Source organism: Periplaneta americana, chromosome 13 (genome assembly GCF_040183065.1).
Source record: "Periplaneta americana isolate PAMFEO1 chromosome 13, P.americana_PAMFEO1_priV1, whole genome shotgun sequence".
Lineage (NCBI taxonomy): Eukaryota > Metazoa > Arthropoda > Insecta > Blattodea > Blattidae > Periplaneta > Periplaneta americana.
The window spans coordinates 21415620-21435008 of NC_091129.1; the positions used below are offsets into that span (position 1 = coordinate 21415620).

Below are 19389 nucleotides of genomic sequence, written 5' to 3' on the forward strand. Positions count from 1 at the left end.
TACTCACGAACTGAGTTATCCATGCGAACGTATTCATTATGCAGTGTATATTATACTGTCTACAGCACATTAGCGTACAATATAGAGAAAGAAGTTAAATTGAAAAATAATGATAATATGAATATTTAAACACATTTTTGAAAATGGTGGCCGTTCATTTCGATACAGGCTTCAGTTCTTTTGTGCATATTATCGCACTATAGACTATTGCATCTAATTCCAATTTCCAGTTTCGTCCTTCGTACTAGTAACTCATGTACCTACTCTATAAAAGAGTACCTTACGTACTGTAAATTCAATCTTCACTTCTGCCCGACCCGCACAGATAAAATTACTCAGACATGCTATCTACTGTCCGTCCAAGTTGTTATGCCGCAGGATCGTAGAAAGGAGGGAAATCACGTGACAGTTAATTACTTAACAATGCCCTTTTATTTAAGTTATTTTAAACAGCTGTACAATATTACGTAAACGTCAATTCCTAACAGAAATTAATGTTTTCAGAAAAGAGCTAAGACAACCCAGCTTTTACAGAGGGGCGAACAGAAGCAGGTGGGGGAAATCGGGATGAGACGTAGGCAACGGACAGTACCTGTGCGAAAATATGATTCACTATTGAAAGCTCTTTCGTCACTGGAAAACGTGAACATATATCTGGAACGTACTATACTTACTAACTTAGTGCTGTTTACTATATGCGGTCTTGGATCTGTGTGGAGGGCAGCTGGAAGTTCATTAGTAGAAGGGGTGAGAGTGAAGTACATTCAAAAACTCAGGTACAATAAAAATTGAAGTAAAAATAAAATGATGTCCCTGTACTATACTTCGAATTTCTGCACATATACGAGTATTTTATATAATAATCATGTATGAAGTATAGCATAGTATGTTATACTCTCAGAACTCAGGAGGGATACTTTAAATGTTCTTAAAGAATTAGATCACTTGTTGTTCTGTATGGTCTTGAAAGTTGAAATCTCACTTTGAGAAAAGAACATAGATAAAGGTATTCGAGAATAAGGTGCTTAGGAAAATACAGTATTTGGGGCTAAGACGGATGAAGTTACAGGATAATGGAGAAAGTTACACAACACAAAACTGCATGCATTGTATTCTTCACCTGACATAATTAGGAACATTAAATCTAGACGTTTGAGATGGGCAGGACATTTAGCACGTATGAGTGAATCCAGAGTGTTAGTTGAAAGACCTAAGGGAAAAAGACCTATGGGGAGGCTGAGACGTGGATTGGAGGATAATATTAAAGTGGATTTGAGGGAGGTGGGATTAATCTTCCTCAGAATAGGTACCAACCGCGGGCTTATGTGAGGACTGCATTGAACATTCGAGTTTTTTTAAAGCTATTTGCAAAGAAGTAAGTTAAAAGTTATTTTCCTTCTTTTCGAGATAGAAATTGTTATATATGAAGCATTTGATAGCGTGTTTTGATTGAATTCCCATTATGCTATGTCAGTTCAAAAGAGCAGTGTATTATGATGATAAATGATTGAAAAAATTTTAGTTTTGTCCTTTAAATAAGCAGAAATTTGATCCGAACAAATGTAGCTTTTCGTTCTGCGAACGAATGTTTCAATGTTACATATGTTAGGATCAAATTCCTCACATTAAATAGAGTTAAAACTTTTTGTTTGAAATATCTCAAAGAATAACCCCCTGAAATTAATGACATTACTTTCGATTCACCCTATATAAGAAGGACTTACGTAACGTATTCGTTTTCTAGCGAACACTTCAATATAATACAATTATTTCACAATAGACTGTGTCGTTTAACTATGCAAACGTTGATTCGACTAGCTCACTCATTCCCATTAAGTTCTTCGTTCGACTTGTTAGTATTTTTGCTGCGTATTTTTTATCATGCAAATTAATGCAATCCATTTTCAGTGAGGAAGATTAATGTCCGACAGATAAGCTTTGAGATTGAGAATCTATAGCCATTGCTTTAAATTAGATTTGAATATTCCTCTTCCTTATACGATGGAGATTTGGATTCTATTTTAGTAATTTTCGCTTCTCTGCAATTGACGAGAGAGAGAGAGAGAGAGAGAGAGAGAGAGAGAGAGAGAGAGAGAGAGAGAGAGAGAGTGTGTGTTTGTGTTTGGCGCTCTGTTATTTTCACTTATATTTCTGTTGATCTAAAATAAAATATTTTAGAGCACATAATAATCCAGATTATTATACAGGGTGATTCACGAGGAAAGGTAAAAATTTTATGATACGATGTCTTAGGCCATTTTGAGTGAAAAAGTTCATATGAACATAGGTCCGTTTTCGAACGATGACGGAGCTAGATGCATTTTTTGGGTGAAATGTCTCGCCCCAATGTGAATCAGATGTTACCATATGTTGCTGACGTGAGACGAGGCGTGAGACAAGGTCAAGGTCGCAATGAATGACGTAACATTGAAATCTGCATTGTAAACGATGTAGATAGGAAGAAACCGCCTACCCTTTTCTGATGTAATGACACAGAACCCGCAGATAACACAAATAGCCTACACTATCATCAATTCACAGCAGTCCAGTCAGCTACTTACAGTACAGTAGTTATACAGGTACAGTTATCGGAAGTGTTAAGTTGTGTTTTTCAAGATGCCTTATAAATTCCCGACTACAGAATACGCCGATATTGTGTATGATTATGGTTTGTGTGATGGAAGTTCCTTGGGTGCCGTCGCTGATTATGAACGACGCTTTCAGAACAGAAGCGTACCATATCGAAGCGTACTTACTGTTTATGCGGTTGGATGAAAAACTTGGTATAGCAAAGGATGGGGAAAACGAGAGAAGCGCTAATCGACCGTATTTTGGATGCAGCATAAAGAACAGTCACGTGCAACTCTCCCGCGCGATCAGCGCGATTCACGCCTGAGTGCAACAGTGCATTGAAGCAGAAGGAGGTACTTTTGAAAATGTGCGAAAACATCGACCCCGACGTCTAGAATATTAGATATGTATGCATACATGAATATAAACTTTAAATTTGTCCGTTATCTGTCCTTAAATGCGAGTTAGTAAAATGGAATCTTAGAAGTTTTTGTGAAATAAAAGATCCATATTTCAGTAACCGTTCGAAAACGGACCTATGTTCATATGAACTTTTGAATCAAAATGACTTAAAATTTCACACCCTAATTTTTTTACATTTCCTCGTGAATCACTCTGTATAAATAGAATATTTATCCGTTCATAGTGTTCTGCCCAACGGCATGTCTTTCACGACAAAAATACGATTATTCAATCTTTCCTATTTTACGCCTCCCTTTTAGCCTCCGCATACGAGCCTTTTGTCTTAATGTCGTCTATCATCTGATAAATTCTCTTGCCCCCAACTATTCACCCGTTCACCATTCCTTCCAGTGCATTCTTCAGTAGCTACGTAGTTTCTCCTTAGTCAGTGACGCAGCCAATTCCTTTCTCCCTCTCTGATTAGTGTCAGCATTATTGTTTATTTATCCACTCTTTCCAACACAGCTTCTTTTCTTATTCTATCTGTCCATTTCAAACGCTCCCTTCTTCTCCATATTCACATTTCAAATGCTTCAGTCCATCCTCTTCACTTCGTCGTAATGCTCATATATGTCACATACAATGTCACACTCCACACAAAGCACTTCATAAGTATCTTCCTTAGTTATTTCTCCAGAAGTCCGCAGAAGATGCTCCTTTGTACAGGGTATTTCCGAGGTTGTGTTACAAACTTTGAGGGATCATGGCGAAGGGCACATGTATCAATTTTAGATAAGGAACCGTGGTCCGAAAATGACTGAGTCGAAAGTTATAAGCAAAAATAGTTGTGGTGGAAATGGAATTGTAATTTCCCACCACGTGCCCTACTTTCCTTGACCTTCAGAACAGTCGTGGAAAGATGGGCCGGATGTCTCCTACGTGAGTAATTGCCCCAATACAATCTGTGAGCTTGTCTACTGTTCCCATTGGCTCATCCGTATTCGAAAATCAGGTCTGCTTATTCCGCTCTCGTGTACTCCTCCATTTCACTAGGACTGATCCACTGGACACTGCAACTTGTACACATACACTGCTGTCTACAGACGTGCATATCAGGACCGACCATATCCATTACACATTACGCTATCTGCATTGCTTTAGTGTAGTTTCCTGTCCCATCTCTCAGACAGCGCACTGAATGGAATACTGTAAGTAGACGACGTAAACAATGTCAGATGAATACAGTATGTGTAAGATGTACATATAAATACACATAAATAAGGTGTACAGAGAAATAAAATTATTGCATTTCCACAGGAGTATTTGTCCTTGTAACTTTCGACTCGGTCATTTCCAGACCAGGGTTCCTGGTCTCAAATTGATGCATGTGCCCTTCGCCATCATCCCTGAAAGTTTGTAACACCACCTCGGAAACATCCTGTATATTAAAAGCTTCCTTTGCTATAGCTATTTTCTTTTGACTTCCTGGCAGCAGGTCGTGTTACTACTTACACAGGGTCGGACAGTTAACTTTTCAATTTTCAAAATACCATAACCGATTAATTCATTCATTCATTCATTTAGTGATCTGCCCAAGAGCAGGACTTTTACTGCAAATCCAATTTTCTCCAGTCTTTCCTATTTTCTGCCTTTCCTTATGTTTTTAATTGTGGTTAATTTAACGACGCTTGCAACTGCCAAGGTTATATCAGCGTCGCCGGTGTACCGGAATTTTGTCCAGCAGGAGTCCTTTTACATACCACTAAATCTAGTGATATGAGCCTGTCGCATTTAAGAACACTTAAAGGCCATCGACATGGGCCGGGATCGAACCCGCAACCTCGGGCACAGAAGGCCAGCGTTATACCAACTCTGCCATTCAGGGGGATTACTCTTTGTCTCCTCATATGATCCATATAACTTAATATCGTCTATCATCTGATATTTTCTTCTAACCCGAACTCTTTTCCCGTTCACCATTTCTTCCAGTGCATCCTTCAGGATACATTTTTTTCTCAGCCATTGGCCCAAACAATTCCTTTCCCTCTTCCTGATCAATTTCGGTATGATTCTTTGTTCACCCACTCTTTCCAACACAGCTTAATTTCGTATTCTGTCTGCCCATTTCACATGTTCCATCCTTCTCCATATCCACATTTCAAATGCTTCTATTAGCTTCTCTTCACTTCGTCGTAATGTCCATATTTCTGCCTCACACAATGCTATACTCCACACAAAGCCCTTCACTAGTCTCTTATTTAGTTCTTTTTCCAGAGACCCTCAGAAAATGCTACTTTTTCTATTAAAAGCTTCCTTTGCCATTGATAGACTTCTTTAGACTTCCTGGCAGCAGCTTATGTTGTTGCTTATAGTACACCCCAAGTATTTAAAGCTGTCCACTTGCTCTACTGCCTCATTTAAAATTCACAAGTCTATCTTCTGTATTTTTCTTCCTATGATCATACTCTTCGTCTTGTTTGCATTTACATCTTCATTCCATACTGCTCACAGCTGTCACTTACAAGTAAACATTCTGATGGGAGTAGATAGAAAAGTTATTTTTTTCTTCCACCATGTTAATAATATCAAATATACAAATTTTGGTCACTCGAGAGCAATTATAAGGCCATCCAGAAAGTGATTTTTGCTTGGGACGCTTACAAATAAAATCACAATATTGCATGGAAAGATTTATTGAAACATACAGCGATTTTTGCGCTATTTGTCAACATATCCCCCACTGGAAATGAGATATTTGTCATACCATGGGATCATTTTTGTATCCTTGTGTCGTAGAAGTCAGCTACCTGGAATCGGAACCAGCGTTTGACAGCCGTCTGCACCTCTCTGACGATCCCATGATATGACAAATATCTCAATTCCGGTGGGGAATATGTTGACAAAATACTCAACACTTTTACTGTATCTGTTCCAATAATTTTTTCAGACGAAATTGTGTTTCCTTTCAGTTAACGGCCCTTGGCGAACTTACTTTTTACGGCCCTCGTAACTGCGGTCGCGTGGCCAAAATTTGGATAAACAATTCCTTTGACATTATTAACATAGTGTAAGAAAAAAAAATATTTTTTTTTATCTGACCCCATCAGAATAATTGCTTGTTAGCTCCAGTAGCATATCCATTAATATCGTCCACACCTGTGGCGTAACGGTTAGCGCGTCTGGCCGCGAAATCAGGTGGCCCGGGTTCGAATCACGGTCGGGGCAAGTTACCTGGTTGAGGTTTTTTCCGGAGTTTTTCCTCAACCCAATACGAGCAAATTCTGGGTAACTTTCGGTGCTGGACCCCGGACTCATTTCACCGGCATTATCACCATTTTGTCCAGACGCTAAATAACCTAGATGTTGATACAGCGTCGTATAATAACCCAGTCCATTAATATAATTTCCTCTTCTGCTAACAACGCCTTATCATCAGCAAATCCTATGCATTACCAAATTATTATGGTGAAATAATGATTTAAAATTTCTTCTTCTTTATGGACAATATTAAGTTGTACAGGGACATCATTTTATTTTTACTAACATTTCTAATATTAACCTGACTATACCTTTGGATTAATGGTTCAGAGCCGGAAACACCGTTTGCTACCCCTTCCACGATTGAAGTTCGATGATTCTGGCTTAAATTCAAAGAAATCACTTTACTAAGTATAGGAGGGAAGAAAAGTAGTTCATCCATTTACGTAAACTAGGAAATATCGTAATTTTGAATTTGATAATTTTCATTAAGTTTTTGTTTAATAAAAATACAGTACAGTATTAACAATAAGTGTTTTTACTCACGAACTGAGTTATCCATGCGAAAGTATTCTTTATGCAGTGTATATTATACTGTCTACAGCACATTAGCGTACAATATAGAGAATGAAGTTAAATTGAAAAGTAATCATAATATGGATATTTAAACACATTTTTTAAAATGGTGGCCGTTCATTTAGATACAGGCTTCAGTTCTTTTGTTCAAATTATAGCAATATAGACTATTGCATATAATTCCAATTACCAGTTTCGTCCTTCGTACTAGTAACTCATGTTGAAATAATTCTGTACCTATTATATAAAAGAGTACCTTACGTAATGTAAATTCAATCTTCACTTCTGCCCGACCCGCACAGATAGAATTACTCAAACATGCTATCTACTGTCCGTCCAAGTGGTTATGTCGCAGGATCGTAGAAAGGGGGAAATCACGTGACAGATAATTACTTTTATTTAAGTTATTTTAAACCGTTGCGGGTGAGGGAAATCGGGATGCGACGTAGGCAAACGGACGACAGTATCTGTGCGAAAATATGATTCAATATTGAAAGATCTTTCTTCACTGGAAAACGCGAATATATTTCTGGAACGTACTGTGCTCAATAACTCAATACTGTTTGTGTTTACTACGACCGTAAGGCGACTTTGACTGTACACGCTTGGTTCTGTGAGGAGAATAGTTGGAAGTTTACTAGTAGAGGGGGTGGGAGTGAAGTACATTTAAAAACTCAGGTACAATAAAAATTGAAGTAAAATTAAAAGGATTTCCCTCTATTTCAATACTATGTTTCTGAATTCTTACTCTTTTGTAATGATAGCACTGGGTATAGGTCTTCGTTGGCGCATTTATATTAACGAAATTGTATTATTATTATTATTGTTATTATTATTATTATTATTATTATTATTATTATTATTGTTAACATTATTATTATTATCATTATTATTATTATTATTATTATTATTATTATTATTATTTACATCACTGGTTTATATAACTGTTAAAATATTGTACCTAACTTACTTGTGCATTGAAAAGGACATGAATAAAACATTACAATAAAATTACAATCTATTGTTCTGGAATGAAACTATTAAAATTCGACAGTAAATGAAGTTTACGAGCTGCTCGGTAATTTGGAATTATGACGTTTTACTTGGTTGTTAAGAACGTTGTAATGGATGTTCTTGTAGTCAAATGATTGATCACTCTTTCACAATGGTCGAAGCTGCTGTTGAGATCAAAGCAACTGTTTTCACTCGAAGTGGCATGCAAACGCGAAGTCTTAAGGAACACAATTTGTGGCTTCACACAATAAAGCCTTTGTGTTCCGTAACAATGAAAAATATAACACAGTACTTTTCTTGTGAATTGTCTCTTTTAGAAAGCCATTATTATTAACCATGCACATTGCAATCTTTTATTCCATCTTGTAGTAATGACACATTAACAGAGCCCTTTGGGGCCGACGTCAGAAACAAAGCTTCAATTTTGTTTTATAAATTGTAAGTTTCATAAATTACTCTTACGGTAATAGCAAATGCTTTACTTCATCAAATACCACGCAGAATGGATAGGCGTGAAGACTTATGTAACACATCAATAAAGTCTCATACCCTGTTTCTTTATTCTGGTGAATAGAACTCGTGATGTTGTTATGTCACGAGATCTTCAGGTATACACAGATGAGTTAGGTGGAGTGTTAAAGCAGTCATCGACAAATTATTATGACTATTTCGTTTATATGACGTCATTCCATTTTCGACCAGTGAAGTGTAAAAAATGTTGAATTCCTACGAATCACAGTCACACTTTGCGATAATTTTTGCATCTAGATTTATCGCTATCAATTTATCGCATGGTCGATCTTTTTGTTTAGTCGTTGTCGCCAACTGTTTCCCCCGTAAATTGACGATCATGAATACATTAAGATGCAACTACACGGTTCAACTTTTCTTTCAACTTTAAAGCAATGAATGCAAGATTGATATTTAATATTAATTAAAATATTTACACAGTGAAGGCGACGTTCAAAACGGCGCACCATGCAGACACAAAATCTCCATGCATCTTAATTGAACGTATATTTTAAACATGATTCTTTCAATATTATTCCCACATTGGATGCATACGCGATTTGAATATTGAACTGCGTAGATGCAGTTTTAGTTCCGTTACACACTATAGCGAGAATGCTTTTGTCGCGCTATAAAAAATGCTTTCCTGTAGCACTGAGTAAGTCGAAATAACGCCCAGCTGACATTGGTCCTGCTTCCACAGGTAACTTAACCTATAATTGTAGCATATAAAATTTGCATTTTGTGAATGAAATTAAACAATTAATAGAAAGTCAGATGTTCAAATTTATCTAACATCATCGCATATCAAACCCAAACATCTACATCTTCATCTTCTAATTTCATGTCTATGGTATTGTAGGCTATCTGAAAAAATTTACATTCTTTCATTCAGATTTGATAACTGCGTTTTCAACAATTTTTCATATAATTAATGTATTAGTGAGGTTACTGTAATTATATTATAAAATTGCAAATTAAACTGTGATTTCAGAAAATAATGAAAATGCATTTCTGTTATAATAATAACAAGAGAAAACTGCTGTACATGTAATTAATATTATTAAACCTCTTTTTCGCTTTTCGGAGTTGGCATTACTGAATAATAACATCGAATAACTTTATTGTAGTAATCGATATTCATCTATTTCAACTTCACAATGTCTTAATAGGTTAAGTATTGTATTCGTAAATACAGGGTGTTTAACCCTAGAACACAAAGCCTATTTCAAGTCTGCATGAACACAAAACCTCGTAAAATTTACGACCTTTCAGTTTAATTTAGAATCAAGGCTAAATTCTCACTTAACACTAAGTACATAAGCACAAAATCATCACACACTTTCCCTAAAGTACAATTTAGTTTTCATTACAGTTTTCCTTGACTTATTTGCAACAATTTGTACACAAATTAGCGCTATGTTCTTTGCAATACGCACGTTCACACTGATTGCAGTAGGATGTAGTCATTCGTCTTTTCTTTGATGGACAGATGTGACATATGGTTCTTTTGTTGTTTGTAGTTGACTCTTGACGTTGTTTCGGCATATTGTCTCCTAGGACTGCTTCTATCAAATACCGTAAGTTGGTTTGCAAGCTGACTATTTGCAATCTTTTCATCATCCATGGTTTAGTAAGCTCTTCGCTTAGTTGAATTAGGAATGATTTTCTTGCACATTTCTTGCGCTGATTGTTGTGACTGTAGATCACCCATGAGTTGAGACATCCTATATTCAGCATTCCATAGAAAACACATAGGGGCCACCGTCTAGTTTTTTGGTTGCAAGAATTGTTGCTGCACATTTGGTCGAGAGTATCCACACCGTATTTTGTGGCATTGTAGTCATGTATTATATGTGGTTTATTTGTATTTTCATTTAGAGTGTATTGATCATGGGCAGTGGACAACAGAATAACCATCTTGTTGGATTTGGCCTTGAAAGAAACCAGAGTTTTTTTCTTTGTCAAAGCAAAACATAGATTAACCTATATTCCTGTTATTGGTTATAAGTAGTTCAGAGGGAATATATGGTTTATTTGTGCGAATAGTACCAACAAGAGTTAATTTATCTTTCAAGAGATCGTCAGCAAGTTTAACAGAAGTAAATCATTATCTACCGTGATATTTCTGTTAGAACCTCTTAGAGTCATTGTGAGTTCCTTCATGTAGAATTCCCCAAGCGGCATTCCCCCTGTCTGTATGCACTTGCCGAGATATGGAGAAGCATCAACCATATACTTTGTTTTCGTGTCAGAAGCCATCACTATTTTGATGCCATATTTATTCGGCTTATTCGGAACATACATCCGGAAAGGGCACCTCCCACGAAATCCCAGGAGCTGTTCGTCTACTGTAATTAACGGACCTGGTTTATAGCATGTTCTACAGTTTTGGACAAAGTCCTCCCAAAGCTCGCGTATAGGCGCAAAATAATCATTTTCTCGCCTCTCCTGTCGCGTTTCCTTGTCATCGAACCTGATACACGACAAGAGAAATTCAAATCTTTCTGAACTCATTGCCGCTTTATACCTGGAGCCACATAAATCTGTGTTGAACATTTCTCGTACGCAAAGGTGATTATTTTTTAGCGCTGCAGTTTGGATCATAAGTCCTAACAATGCTTTCATTTCCAGCATACAAGTTTTCTCCTGGGTGTTAGTTGGTGATTTATATTTTACCCTTTTCCTTTCTATTTCCTCATTTGTGTGATTGGCTATCATTTGAAGCATTTCCTTAGTCATAAACAAAGAGAAGGTTTGCATAGGACCATTTGCCTCCTTAGCATGCCCTAAAGGAGTCTGAATGAAATGAATGATATTTCTGCGACGAGACGACCTTCCCGCAGGTTTTGTACACCAACGATGGTGATTTTTTCCAGTTAATATTTTTTTTGGTGGCCTAACTAGGTTTGGATTGGATAACGAGTTAGGAATATGTTCATTCACTTCACTTTCACTTTCAGAAACCGAACTGTCTTCTGATGTATATACAAGCCTTCTGGTCTTACGAGTAGGCCCAACTTGACTCTGAGAATTAGCCACCAAAGTGCTGCTTCTACCGGCATCAATAATAATCCCCCTCTCTGTGTAATAATTTCATCTTCAACTTCATCTGTATCAGTAGGTATTATATCATCTGCCTCCACGTGATCTACCTCTTCATCAGAACTAGTGTCATTACTGGAATCATTGCCGTCTCCACACTCATCAAACATTTTCATAATTTTTACGCCAAAATTAGGATCATCTCCGTTTATAATGCTCATCTGTAACAATGAATAACCGAACATAAATACCTAATAATGCCGCAAATACCCATGGATAATATAACAATGAAATGTAAAATAACTTATTCTTGCCTTGTCAGAAGACACGGACGCAGTCACAAAGCCTCGTAAAATTTACGACCTACCCCACATAACTCGCAAAGAAAGCATTCAATACAGACAAAACTGACACACTGACCACCCTCGTCCTTGTACAGGATGCTACTAAGAAGGGGAGGAATATGACTTCAAAAATCAAAGAAGGAGAGCAATGTTGCCAAACGTCCTTCGTAAAAATTACGAGGCTTTGTGGTCTAGGGTTAAAAAAATACGGGGTATAATTTCAGGTATGTATTTCCCACATGTAGACAATCAAAATAGTTCATTACAACATGTGTTCGGAAATGCTTCATTTCCGAGTTATGGCCTTCACAACATTGAAATTCACCGGAACGTTTTTCTTTCCACAGGTCGTTGTCATTACAGAAGATGTTCAAAATGTCCACCTCCTGCTTGAATACAGACCTCACATCGATGTCTCTTTGACCTGCGAACACGATCCCAAACTCCAGAAGTATTGCGTATGTCCTCAGAACATGCCACAATTCGATTCCGAACGGATTCCAAATCAGGCACCGGACACGAATAAACCAATGATTTTAAATGGCCCCACAAGTAGAAATCGAGAGCGTTCAGATCAGGTGAGCGTGTAGGCCAAGCAATTGGGCCACCTCTACCTATCCATCGATCAGGAAACCTTCGATCCAAGTACCGGCGAGCCGCACGACTGAAGTGTGCAGGAGCGCCATCATGCAAGAAGTGAATGTGTTGACGATTGATCAGTGGAGTGTCTTCTAAAACATGAGGTATGGTGTTTTCCAGGAAGTTTGTGTAGCCTACGCCTGCCCCGTAAGTCTGTTTACAAGAACACGGGGTCCAACTAATCGATCACCAATGATACCGGCCCACTTGTTGAGGGAGAACGGCACCTGGTGATGAGATGTAACAGTTGCACGTCGATTTTCATACGCCCATACATGCTGATTGTGGAAATTTTTTATACCATCTCTTGTGAACTGTGGTTCATCTGTAAATAATACTAAGGCAGGAAAGTTCGGATTTACACCACACTGCTGCAAGAACCACTGACAGAACCTAACGCGTGCAGGGTAATCTGCTGGTGACAGGGCCTGTACACGTTGCAAATGAATTTAAGGATACAATTGATACGTACTCTTTCAACAGTCTACAGATAGTCGTATGAGGAACATTGACATGCAACGCTAACCTTCGTGTGCTGATAGGAGGAGTCATGTTCACAGCCTCCACAATCTCCTCCTGTACTTCTGGAGTTGTAGATCTTGGTCGTCCCCTTCCCAAATCAGGAGAGTTAAACTTTCCATACTCGCACAGACGGTAATGAAGACGTACAAATGTTTCCGATCTTGACATTGTCGCTGTGGGTACCTCTCCTGGTACAAACGACGAGCCAGCGCAGCATTGCCGTCCATTGCCAGCTCTTGATTTGAATACATGTCGCACAGTCTAACGCCTACACAACACTGAATGTAACCTTCGCCTCGGAATGAACTGTCAGAGTGCCCTCTTAATCTCTCCTTTGACGGCAACGACCTGCGGAAAGAAAAACGTTCTGGTGAATTTCAATGTTGTGAAGGCCATAACTCGAAAATAAAGCATTTCCGGACACATGTTGTAATGAACTATTTTGATTGTCTACATGTGGGATATACATACCTGAAATTATGTCCCGTATTTTTTAAACACCCTGTATACAATTATTAATATTTTGTGATCGAAATTTAGGGATATATTATTTAAATTTTTATTTTATTCACGAAATAGTCCTAACAAATGTCACTCGAGGTCTGAGATTTCCCAGATAAGTAAAGTACATTAAATTTTAGTGACAGACACAATACATACATCGTGTAGTGACATACCCAATACATAGGCCGACATAGTGTTCTGCCCAATGGTAGATCTTTCATTGCAAACTCAGCATTTGCCAGGATATTTTCTACCTTTGTCTTTGTCTCCGCATATGATCCTTATATCTTAATGTCGTCTATCATTTGATATCTTCTTCTGTCCCGAACTCTTCTCGCGTACACAATAATTATCCGAAAATGTCTTTGTATAATTTTATCTCAATTAAAGCTACAATAACGAACAATCTATGAAAATATGGCTTTAAAATCTCTTTAATCAATGTTCAGGTTTATTACAAGTGTTGCTCTGAGTTCTTTGATAAGAGTTCATGTTCTCCTAATTTTGTATTTGCAACTCTTTACTTACAACCTAATGTTCTTAAGGCTATGCGCTACTGAAAATCGTAGAATTTCAACAAATTTTATCAGTTTTTTTTTATTTTCGCACTAAAAATGTACTTATTCACACTGAAATATGGAAAGACCCGGTGGCAGTGGTAACTAATTACACTCAATAAGACTAATTAATAATATACACAATTATTCATAAATTAATAATAATACTAATAGTAATTAATGCTAGTAATAAACAATAATAATAATTTTAATAATCATAATAATAATAATTTTAATAATAATAATAAAAATAATAATAATAGTATAATAAAATTAACGAGGAGCATCCTAAATTAAAGTAACATTTAAAGTAAATCTAATTTTTATCTTAGCCCTATGTTCGAACTAAAACTCACGAGTATGATATGTTCATACATGCAAAAGTTCCTACACTCATTTCGCTGTCAACACACTCACTGCACTAGTACTACAACACATTTCATTGATACTATCCTGATTTCACGAACACTTCAAACACACTTCACTGACACAACACACTTCACTGGCACAACACACTTCTTCACTGACACAACTCCTCAAATAACAAAACCTAAATTACACTCTTTAAATAGTGTGCTTCATATACTACCGTCTATTAGTAAAGTCCTTAAGCCTATTTTTGAATACATTTTTGGTTGTTGGTAAAGCCCTTAGTAAGTCTGCAGGTAAAGCATTCCAGTCCCTGCTAGTACGATTGAGAAAAGAAAACTTTCCAGTGTCCGTCCTCTGTCTTCTTTCCCTCAATTTATATGAGTGGTCGTTCCTTGAAGAGTAATTTGGCGGCTGCAACCTATTTTTTATTTCTCTCCAGGCCGGCTCACCTCTGTATGTTTTCAACATTGCGCATAATCGAATTCGCGTTCTCCTGTCCGTAAGAGTGTCCCATTTTAATGTTGAATTATTACGACAACGCTTGAGAACCCGTTTTTTAATATTTTCCAGTGTTTAATATGTTTACATTAAATCCAGACATTTGAGATGGGTAGGGCATGTAGCACGTATGGACGAATCCAGAAATGCATATAGAGTGTTAGTTGGGAGGCAGGAAGGAAAAAGACCTTTAGGGAGTCAGAGACGTAGTTGGGAATATAATATTAAAATGGATTTGAGGGAGGTGGGATGTGATGATAGAGACTGGATTAATTTTACTCAGGATAGAGACCAATAGCAGGCTTATGTGAGGGCGGCAAGGAACTTCCGGGTTCCTTAAAAGCCAGTAAGTAAGTTAGTAAGTAAGTAAGTATGTTTTAATATGTTCTAATCTGTAAGAATCCCAACATGGAGCACCATAGCCCATTGCATCTCAATATCTTAATTTATAAATTGTATTTTTATTAAAGTGGTAGACGTTGTGTTAATATACGAGTTATGTGCAACCAAAACTATAAATTTGATTATCCCCAAAAATAAATATTCTACGTTTTCAACCACATGTTTTAATTTTATTTCTCAGTGGTTAAAGTAGATTAATGAAAATTTGCACTTATTCATTAATATCTCTGTTGTGAAATGGAGTATTGGATTGGCTGTATTCAGCATAGTTTTATTACTCAGCCATTCCAGGAAAGCTAGGAATTCCAATGAAAAAGTCTTTTTCAGAAATATTTGTGTAACACATAGATAAGGCTCTAAAATTAATATCCTAATGTTTTATTTTCGAACGGAAAATACTTTACAAATTTTATGGGCATTGAATCTAAGTGGTCTTGGCTAGGTAATCGGCGCTTTTTATTTCCCTAAAGTTTGCAACACTTACTCATAGAGAGATCAGTTATTAATGTACATTCTTCAAGGAGCTATTGTTGAAGAAATATTTTCAGAGTCTGCACTCTTAATTTCAGAGCGCCAGGATCAAGGAACTTTTTACTCTGTACTATATTCTTTCCGTCATATATTTCAAGTAGTTCGGGTTATTGACAATTATCAATCATACATTTTAAGTGAATATTTCAGTTGTTTTCAAACTGGAAAAATAAAGGACATTAACTCATCTGTAACATTCGTGACAAAATGTGGAAAATATTTTTGACATGAAAGAGTCTGCTGTAAATCATTTATGGTATATGTTTTTGAGAACCAATTGGATGCCATGAGATTTACGCAGTTTCACATTGACACTATGAGAATGAATCTCTTTTTGCTTGAGGCAGACACCTGTGCTTCATACTTTTTGTTAATAAGGTCTAAAGTGAGTTCACAAATCTTGTAACATCCGTGAAGAAACCATTTCATTACTTTCTGCAATAGTAATAAATTTTATTCAAACATTTTTTTTCTATAAAATGATACTGATCTTCTAAATTGATTCTAATAATGAGAGTTGACAAAAGTAATTTCATTTTCAATATATAGAGTTTGAAAATACTAAAAATATAACATCCGTGACAACTGGAATGACTGTGCTAGATAATTATTCGTAAAACAGCATTATTCTTTATCAATGTTTGAGCATTGACGAAATTCTATTTTTTACAAATAATTAACTAATTAGAGTAGGGCATTAATAATGCTCCATTTCACAATATGCAGTGTTATCTATAAGAAACAATTTGATCAAAAAGTAATTATCTTCCAAGTAGGATATTCGCTAATAATTTAAAAATTCAAACAAAATAAGTTTAATTTTTTTTTTTTAATATTTCTGAAAAAATATTGAAATTTACAATGTTTGATTATGATATTCATGTGTATATTCAGTAAAAATGTCAACTCCCTACCTAAAAATTTGTGGATTTTTTAAATTTCAGTAGGGCATCGACTTAACGGTCAGTTCTTGTGATATTGTCTTCATTTTCTTCTGCCAAGTACCTTCCAAAAAAGACTGCATTCCGTTAATTTCTTAATTCTGTTGTAGTTTCATAATTTCACTGTGCATTATAACAGATATCACATTTCTTGATTATTGATTAGAAACTTACTATTTTAACGTAGAACTACAACATTCTCCCCAGTGGGCTGGGTGGGATGCACTGGCAATTGATCGTCACACAAAAATGTATCATTCCTCTCGTCCCTATTGTATATTATATTCTATATGACTTTCTTCTTGTAATCCATTTATTCTCCTTTTATTATCCTACACATCCTCACCTTACCCTTCTTCTCCTTGTATTGTTCTACTTGTAATCCACTGGTTCTCCTTGTACTACCCTTAACCTACTTACCTTAAAATTGATGTTCTTTTATTCCACTTGTTCTCTTCTATTACCCTTTCCTCCTTGTATTATCCTTGACCTCCTTACTTTACCTAATTCTCCTTGCATTCTTCTTGTTCTCATTGTATTACCCTTATCCTTCCATCTTACTTCTTCTCTCATTCAAATTGTTCTGCTTATATTTCCCTTGTTCTCCTTTCATTCACCTAGTTTCATTGTTTTTCTTTTATTCACAATAGCTCTTATTTTATTGCCAATGATTCCCTTCTATTCCCCCTTTTCTCATTGTTTTCTCCTTGCTATCTTCGTATTCCTCGTGTTCATCTTTTACTCTCCATGATCATTTTGTGTTCCCTTTGTTATTCTTGTATTTCTCCTGTTCGTCTTGTATTCCCCACTATCATCTTGTTTCCCTCCTGTTCGTTTTCTACTCTCCATGATCACCTTGTTTTCCACTTGTTATAAGCTGCTTAGACTCCTCCTGTTCATCTATACTCTCCATGATAATCTTGTTTTCCACCCGTTATTGTATTCCTCATATTCGTCTTGTACTCCCCATGATCAACCAGTGTAACCCCTTGTTACATTTGTATTCCTCCTGTTCGCCTAGTGATTACTATGGTCATCCTGTGTACCCTTTTTATACCTGTGTTCCTCCTGTTCGCCTTGTACTACCCGCGATCATCTTTTTTCGCGTTGTTATATTTGTATTCCCTCTGTTTGTCTTGTATTACCCATAATCATCTCTTGTTTACCTTCTTATACTTGTATTCCTTCTCTTCATCTTATTCTACACATGATCGTATTGTGTTCCCCATGTTATACTTGTATCCCTCCTGTTCGTCTTGTATTACCCATGATCGTCTTGTGTTTACCTTGTTATACTTGTATCCCTCCTGTTCGTCTTGTATTACCCATGATCGTCTTGTGTTTACCTTGTTATACTTGTATCCCTCCTGTTCGTATGGTATTACCCATGATCGTCTTGTGTTTACCTTGTTATATTTGTATTCCTCCTGTTCGTCTTGTATTACCCATGATCGTCTTGTGTTTACCTTGTTATACTTGTATCCCTCCTGTTCGTCTTGTATTACCCATGATCGTCTTATGTTTACCTTGTTAAACTTGTATCCGTCCTGTTCGTCTTGTATTAACCATGATCGTCTTGTGTTTACCTTGTTATACTTGTATCCCTCCTGTTCGTCTTGTATTACCCATGATCGTCTTGTGTTTACCTTGTTATACTTGTATCCCTCCTGTTCGTATGGTATTACCCATGATCGTCTTGTGTTTACCTTGTTATATTTGTATTCCTCCTGTTCGTCTTGTATTACCCATGATCGTCTTGTGTTTACCTTGTTATACTTGTATCCCTCCTGTTCGTCTTGTATTACCCATGATCGTCTTATGTTTACCTTGTTAAACTTGTATCTGTCCTGTTCGTCTTGTATTAACCATGATCGTCTTGTGTTTACCTTGTTATACTTGTATCCCTACTGTTCGTCTTGTATTACCCATGATCGTCTTGTGTTTACCTTGTTATACTTGTATCCCTCCTGTTCGTATGGTATTACCCATGATCGTCTTGTGTTTACCTTGTTATATTTGTATTCCTCCTGTTCGTCTTGTACTACCCATGATTGTCTTGTGTTCCTCTTGTTATACTTGTATTCCTCCTGTTCGTCTTGTACTACCCATGATCACTTTGTGTTCCCCTTGTTATACTTCTATTCCTCCTATTCGTCTTCTACTACCCATGATCATCTTGTGGACCATAATGTTAGTAAACTTATATAGTAGACATTGATCAATTCTTCTTCTAACCAAATGAATATCTTCGTTTATCTTAATCTATAGATTTTTAATGTTGATATAATAGCAATTATATTGTGATAATGAAGTATTGTTTGTATGATAAGGAAAACTGAAGTGACCCGCAATAATTCTATCTCATTAGTGGTGCACAACACAAATCTCACAATCTTGTAACATAGTCATAATTTTTCCGCCTGTTATAATTTTGATTGTGACGATATTGTTTCAGCTTCGATGTGCGCGGAAAACCTCTGAGCCAGGCGCGACATTGGTCCGCGCCCGAAGTGTTCGGTTCGAGGGCGTATTTCCGAACCGTATCCGAGCCTGCGCAACTCGTGGTCGAGGACATCCGGCGCCACGATGAGGGCGTCTATCGCTGCCGAGTTGACTTCCGGAATACGCCAACTCGCAGCTTCCGCTACAACCTTACCGTCATAGGTGAGTACAGACCCCCCATTTATTGATGGCACCACTACT

At 36.8% G+C, this 19389-nt stretch overlaps 1 protein-coding gene across 1 annotated transcript in view; it reads left to right on the plus strand.

Moving 5' to 3' along the window:
- Window positions 1-19389, plus strand: part of LOC138712641 (neural cell adhesion molecule 2-like) — a 1205141-nt gene that overhangs the window by 41200 nt on the left and 1144552 nt on the right. Inside the window, exon 2 of the mRNA XM_069844609.1 lies at window positions 19142-19350. Coding sequence (XP_069700710.1) covers window positions 19142-19350 — 209 coding nt within the window. The remainder of the gene's footprint in view (window positions 1-19141; window positions 19351-19389) is intronic.